At 40.5% G+C, this 7,108-nt stretch overlaps 1 protein-coding gene across 1 annotated transcript in view; it reads right to left on the minus strand.

Annotated features, from left to right (window-relative positions):
• Positions 1–7,108, minus strand: part of gnav1 (guanine nucleotide binding protein (G protein) alpha v1) — a 27,615-nt gene that overhangs the window by 19,431 nt on the left and 1,076 nt on the right. The window contains exon 3 of the mRNA XM_032524920.1: positions 279–371. Within this exon, the coding sequence (XP_032380811.1) occupies positions 279–371 (93 nt within the window). The remainder of the gene's footprint in view (positions 1–278; positions 372–7,108) is intronic.

Raw genomic sequence — 7,108 nt, forward strand, 5'->3', positions numbered from 1 at the left:
GTGTGTGTGTGTGTGTGTGTGTGTGGCTGCAAGCACCAGCTGTGGTGCAGTGCTGAGATGCTGCTCTCTAGTGCAGATCTGGGTGCAGTGCAGGAAAACCAGCAGCATAAAGCTGAATTTGAACTGAAGTGCATGATTATAAATAAAAAAATAACAAAGAGACAGACAGGTTTTGAGAAAAAGTCCAATAAAAAAGAAAAAACACAGAAAATGAAAAAGGTACAAAATGACAGACGGAAAGAGAGACATGTTGACACAGAGACATACAGACAGCCTACCTTGTTCCTGTTGTTAGCCAGGTTGATCCGGAGGACACCCATGCCATGGAGGACAAACTTCATGGAGGTCAGGAGGTTATCCAGCACTGCCGGCTACCAAAGATTAAGTTCATAGGTTAAGTTGATGAATAGCCATGGCAACAGGAAAAATAAAAAATTCTGGACTGAAAAGGGGGAAACAGCTAGCCTGGCTCTGTCCAACGCTAACATAACCAGCCTCCCAGCACCAAACATGACCCTTTGTAGCTTAAGCTTTTAGATGATTAAAACAAAAACGAGGAACGGCCATATATGAAACTGGTGATTCCACTGTTGACTCTCAAACTGTTTTTAATAATCAAATTTAAGATGGCTGGCCTTGAATCACCGACACAGCGTTCTAAGTACTTGTGCACTCCTTTTTGGCTGCACCTCAAATTGTACATATACATAAATACTATGTGAGGCATTGTGTGTGTGTCTGTGTGCGTGTGTTTGTGTGTGGGTCTATCACACCCTATGGATCAGCAAGTCCTATTGAGAGCATAGGAGAGTGAAAGTTTGGTTTATTATAACTCATAACTCTGTTTTAGTGCTTGGAAACCTTGAGACTTCAGTGACTGAGCAGAGTGACTTGTTGGGAAGTGTGTGTGTGTGTGTGTGTGTGTGTGTGTTACACTCTCTGTCATTCTCCTGCCAGCTAAAGATAAGCTTCACATTCCATCCCGATTCTATCACGGTCTGGTCACTCTTCTGTGTGTGTGTGTGTGTGTGTGTGTGTGTGTGTGTGTGTGTGTGTGTGTGTGTGTGTGTGTCTTTTCTCCAAGTGAAATGTGTGAGATGAGATAACACTGAGGTGCCAAAGATTCATCTTACGAGGAGAGCCAGGCTGAGGGCGGCTGACACCTCAGCATTAGGGACAAATTAGTCTCTTTCTGGAGAACCTTGGCTGACAGCACGCAACTTCATATTAACAATTTGTTACATCATAATATCTCATTCTTACTAGTCTTACAAACAATAAATGCTGGATTTTTATGGTGCAGTTTCTATCTTTTATGGCCATAAACATCCCTAAAAATAAGGCAGTTGGTGATATAGGGGTAATGGCAGTCTAAAGGTTTAAGAAGTTCATCTGTGCCCCCAACAAACTCCTCAACTCCTCACCTGAAAAAACTCTGGCAACCAGGAGTGTTTATGAAGTGGTCTCTCCTTTTGTTATAACAATAATGATAATAATAATGTCATTAGTACAAACTTTGTCACACTCATCAGGACTAAATAACTACCCCTTCTGATAGACCTCTGCTCAGGTTGAAGATCGGTGGAAATATAAGAGATACATAATGGCACATCTGTGGCGTAAATGTGTCCCACCCTAATAACTACAGTAAAACTAACCTGAGAGTAAAGGATGATAAACTTGTACTAAGACAAGATCTAATAAGGAAGCATAAGTAAAAGCACCTGTGTGGAGGCTTTACAGATTAATGTAAAAACACACGTTCAATTGTGCCTCATGAAACATTACATTACAAATGTACTTTTAAGGGGGCATTAGAACTTTTATTGAGACTTTCACTAAATGGGTAATGTCATTGTGGATTAATCAAAGCTTGATGCAGCGGCTGCGGGTTTGACTCCGACTTGCAGCCCTTTGCTGCATGTCATTCCCCCCTCTTTCTCCCCTTTAATGTCTTCATCTGTCCTATGGAAATAAAGGTCTAAAAATACCCTTAGTGGGGATGTTGTTCTTCCATCTATACAAACTTAATGTGACCAAACCAAACACTTTTGACGTTGTGTGCCTCCAAAGACCCGGAATCTTAGTATCCATCTTGAGGGGGTTCAAACAGTAAAGAGTAATCTGCGGTGACTGCCACTTGAGTCTGCTTTAAAAGGGCGTACTTAACTACCAACAAATTCAAGCCCAAAAAAAGTTATCTGAAAATTACCCTGTGGAGATTTTAAAAACATTTATGAGTGGGTCCCTGTTTTGTTTGTATCATTCATGAGGATGCCCAGGCACAATTCATATTCTGCAAACGACAGATCAGCTTAAAATAAATAATTAAAAATACGCTCAACACATAAGATCTCAAGGATGCACACGTTTCATTTGGGTGAAAACGCTGAATGTAAAAACAATCTCTTTGTTTACAAGAAAAATCTACAGGACACCTTTAAAGCCAAAATGTAATGCACACCAAGTGTTAAAGAATATATAGTAGGCCCACACAACAACTAAATTTGCCCTTGAGTATTTGTTTTTACAAATTCAGCAAAATTGGAGCTTTGTAAGCACCACAAAAGGCACCATTTATTGGATATATTAAATTGTTTCTACTATATACAAGTGTTGTTGATAATCTGTCCATCCCCGGGACTTAAGCAATATTTATGGAATTTAGCCCCTCTCGTGTCCAGTTTTAACCTCGTCTCTCCCTTCAGTTGGTTCATTCTTCTAACCTTCCCTCCCTCCACCTTTGTCCTCCATATCAATTGTTTCCAATTTCCTCCCTCTCTGACTCAAGGCTTACTTTAGTTTTGTGCTGACAGTAAAGGTGGGAGGCACAAAATCAGATACACCAGATACTTTTTGTGTGTTTGTGTAGAACAAGTCTTCATAGTGGTTTCTCTAAGTCCTGTAGCATGAACTAGTCATTTGTGACAAACATGTGCAGGAAACAGACCAATCAGTTTGTACTGGCCGCAACTAAACACACTTTCTGTTTTCTATTACCCCTAATGAGCAAACACTGTGCGCCCCCCCCCAAAGACACACACACACACACAGACAACACTATGGGGCCACAGGTGTGTTGTTGTATGGTAATCTGAATCCACCATGAGCTATAAGTCACCTCTCTAGAAAGGTATAGGGTAAAAAGACACCAACCCTGTGTTTCCACCAGTGTGTGTGTGTGTGTGTGTGTGTGTGTGTGTGTGTGTGTGTGTGTGTGTGTGTGTGTACATCAGGTTACAAGTAAGTCCAACAGAAAGAAATCTCTCCCACCTTTCTAACCTTTGTTTCCTGCTCGTTATTAATACTTCCACCACCACCACCATCACCACAGTTTAAAAGATTATTTATTTCAGGCATTTTAGGCCTTTATTTCCACAGGACAGATGAAGACAGATGAAGAAATGAAAGGCGAGAGAAAGGGGGGAATGATGTTCAGCAAAGGGGAGGAGTAAACCTCCCTATGTGTGAGCCTGCTCTGCCAACTGAGCTTGTTAAGTGTGTCAGTGAAGACGTAACAAGTTTATGTGAACAGCTCATATGGTATACAGGTTTTGTTTTGTTTTGATGTTTGCGCTTCTTTCCTTTTTTCCTTTTCGACATGCTTTGAATATATAAGACCGAAAAATGTATGTAAAATAGTGGTGTCTTGTATTCAACCCACGGGATGGCCAAGTTTTTGGCACAACAAAGAAAAACAAATATATGATTAAACGAACAACCGCGTAATCTCCAAATCCATTAAGATACACTGAACTATTGTTCCTGTCCAGCTTGGTGTTTGGATCGACTCCCCGTACGCAATAGCAGTTGTCTTGTGTCGGAGCAATTGCTACAAATACACACAAAGAATGCAGCTGAACTGGCCTGATGTTTAATCATTAACCACAGACTGTTCTGCTAACAATGCACAAAGAATGTGTGTGTGTGTGTGTGTGTTTGTAGGTTTGAAGTAGGGCTGGGAGAAAATCAAATCTCACGATATTCTTGACCAAATACCTTGATGTCGATATTGCGACTATATTGTATGGTTGACTATTGGTGCTTTAACAAAATGTTATTTTTACACAATAAGATTTTTGAGAAATATTCGCCAGAAATGATAAATGACTTAGTTGTTAAATGTAAATAATAAAACAAATAGAGCAGTTTAATCATTTCAGAAAATTACATCACCTTACTGTAATGCAGCCTGTCACACCAGATAAAGACAACACTTACCATACTCTGATATTACAATCTATCCAAAATCTAAGACAATATCTAGTCTCATATTGCGATATCGATACAACATCAATATATTGCCCAGCCCTAGTTTGAAGCTTTATTGATTTCACAAACAAGACCCTGCCGTTCCAGGTGAGAAAACTCCCGGATTCATCGCATTCTTCATATAAAACACCTGAATCAACAACAAGATTCCAAGTTGAAAAATACAACTTCTGTACAAAAATGTTATCCATTACCACACCAACATATGCGCACACACACACACACACACACAAAGCCTCACTTTGTTGACATAGAGTTGTGTGATTGAGAGAGAATGAAGGGAAAATCTCCCTTCACCATGGCCTCCGGCTGCAAATAAATGAGGGATGAGACAAAGAGGAGCCCCCTTTCAACCTTATCTCCCCTTTTTCTCTCAAACACTTTGCCCTGTCATGGTCCCGATGCGATATAAGCCCACCACAAAAAGGCCAGACAGGGAAATGAAGAGATAGGGTTTTCTTGCTATGCCTTCAGGGGAAATATGAGAGAATGGATAGCATGGAACAGGGATAACCTGTTCAGTTCAGTCCAGATGTTTACTACTGCACTGGTGGAAACTCAGACGCACGTGTGGAACAACATGCACACAGGCCTGATAACGAACAATGAGCTCATATATATGTGAGCGTGTGTGCAGGGCAGGGTGTTTCTGTGTTTGTTGTGGGAGGTTGGGATGGTCAGGGAAGGGCAGGGCAAGTTTGAGGCTTAGTGTCATTATTTCAGAATAAGGGCGTCAACTGAGAACAAAGGAAAACCCAACTGACAGCATGGGCAACAAAAGAGATTGGACAACTGTCATCAAACACGCTTTGGTGCATGTGTGCATGCTTGCACATGTAAAACATATATTTGCGTACTGATTATATAGTAAATGCAACATAAGAAAGTTCTGAAATCTATCACACTTAGATTTTTCTATGTTTTCAGTTCAGTTTGTCCGTTTGTTTGTTGGTTTGTTCATTGGTTTGTTTATTGTATGTCAGCAGGATTATGGGAAAAACTACTGGCCCAATTTGAATGAAACTCGGTGGAAGAACCCATACAATTATGGAGCGGATCCAAATCCCGCAGCAGATAATTACAATTATACAATTATTTTGTTAACATTGCATTGGCGTATTGCGATATGACATATCACATACTTTGCGGTTAGTGCTAATTAGCAAATGTTAACATGCTAACTGGCTGAACTAAGATGGAGAACATAGAAAAACATCATACCTGCTAGTATTGTTACTGTAAGCATGTTAGCACATTAACATTAGCATTTAGCTCCTTTAGTACAGCCTCACAGAGCCACTTGCATGGCTGTAGACCATTAGTAGCAGTACCATTTTGGTAGCAATACCAAAACAATTTTGCAATAACATGTTTTTCAATGGAACCCTTCTATTTAACGCAACAAAATAAGCCACATTTTAAAATGTTAAATGTTATCTGAAGACAAGCAGTTGTACAAGAACTTTGCCTAAGTAAAATAGCTAATGTGATTATGAAATAGACCGGACATTTAATGCCAACAACACATTTCTTTCTCTACCAAGAAAAGTGTTGAGGTTTAATATCAAGCCCTCCTTTGGCTGTGAGAAGAACAGGGCCAGCTTAGGGGTTATCTTTTGTTCTCCGGCACAGTCCATTAAAAGAAAGCATGATGCTTGTGTTGATAAGTGTGAACTGCAGACAAGGTGACTGTTATGAGACATGAGAGGCAGCAGAAGGAGAGAAGGAGTGCAGAGAAGAGGGAGCTGGAGGCGTCTTTAATATCAAGGAATGCATTCAAACATCCCAGCTGCCTGTGCAAACAACTGGGACCTTCATATAAGCGCACACACACACACACACACACACAAACACACACACACACACACACACACACACACACACACGGTAAAGACATTCAGTCATCAGATGAACTCTTGTAGCTTCACTTTGGAGCTTGATTTCAGTTTTATACTCTATTTCACTAATCGCAAACAAGAGTGTGAATTGTGTTTAGGTTGTTTCAAACTGCATCATGATCATCTATGAGTTTATTTCATACAGTAACAGGGGTGTTATTTTAGATCAGATATCTGAAGCACAATGTAGACAGAGAGAAAGGCTTTTTCTGTCATCACATACTCATCATGTATACATGACAGAAAGGAGGAGGCAGGGAGAGAAAAAAAGTAAAAGACACAGAACAGTAGTGGGGAAGGGAGGGGAAAATAGGAGAGCAAAATGTGGTAAGAGGTTAAAGGAGGGGGATGTGGAAGAAGATAAGCCTTCAATAAAAACAAGCTAATGGTGTGTGTGTGCTGAACCATTTCCATTCTCCCCACCACATCGCAACCCCTAGTACAACATAGGAATTTGGCTTCCAGTTCCACACACACACATACACAGAAGGAAGAGCAGATGCGAGCCAAACCACTGCATACCAACTTGGATCTGACCCTCTGTTTCATGAGAAATCTCAGTCCCCATAGGAACTAAGTATCGCCTTGTTTTCAATCTCAACTCCATCACTGCCTCCCCATCTTCAACTTTATTTTCACTCCTTATAATGCATTGCCATGGCTGCAGCATCAACTGGCCGCCTGACTACTCATGTTAGAGTCAGGCACTTACTTGGAAGTTACTAAACTGAGATAACCGAAACAAAGTGATTCATATTTATCTGTTTTGTACTACTTCCCTTTCAAAGATGCAAGACAAATGTGATTGTCATCCAACTCTCCTTTACTGGAAACTTTACACCAAGCCCTCTGTATGCTAATAGGCTATTATCTGATAAAAACATTAGGCAGGGTGAACATTAGGAGGGTCTATGTGTGTGTGTGTGTGTGTGTGTGTG

This window comes from Etheostoma spectabile, chromosome 2, assembly GCF_008692095.1.
Source record: "Etheostoma spectabile isolate EspeVRDwgs_2016 chromosome 2, UIUC_Espe_1.0, whole genome shotgun sequence".
NCBI lineage: Eukaryota > Metazoa > Chordata > Actinopteri > Perciformes > Percidae > Etheostoma > Etheostoma spectabile.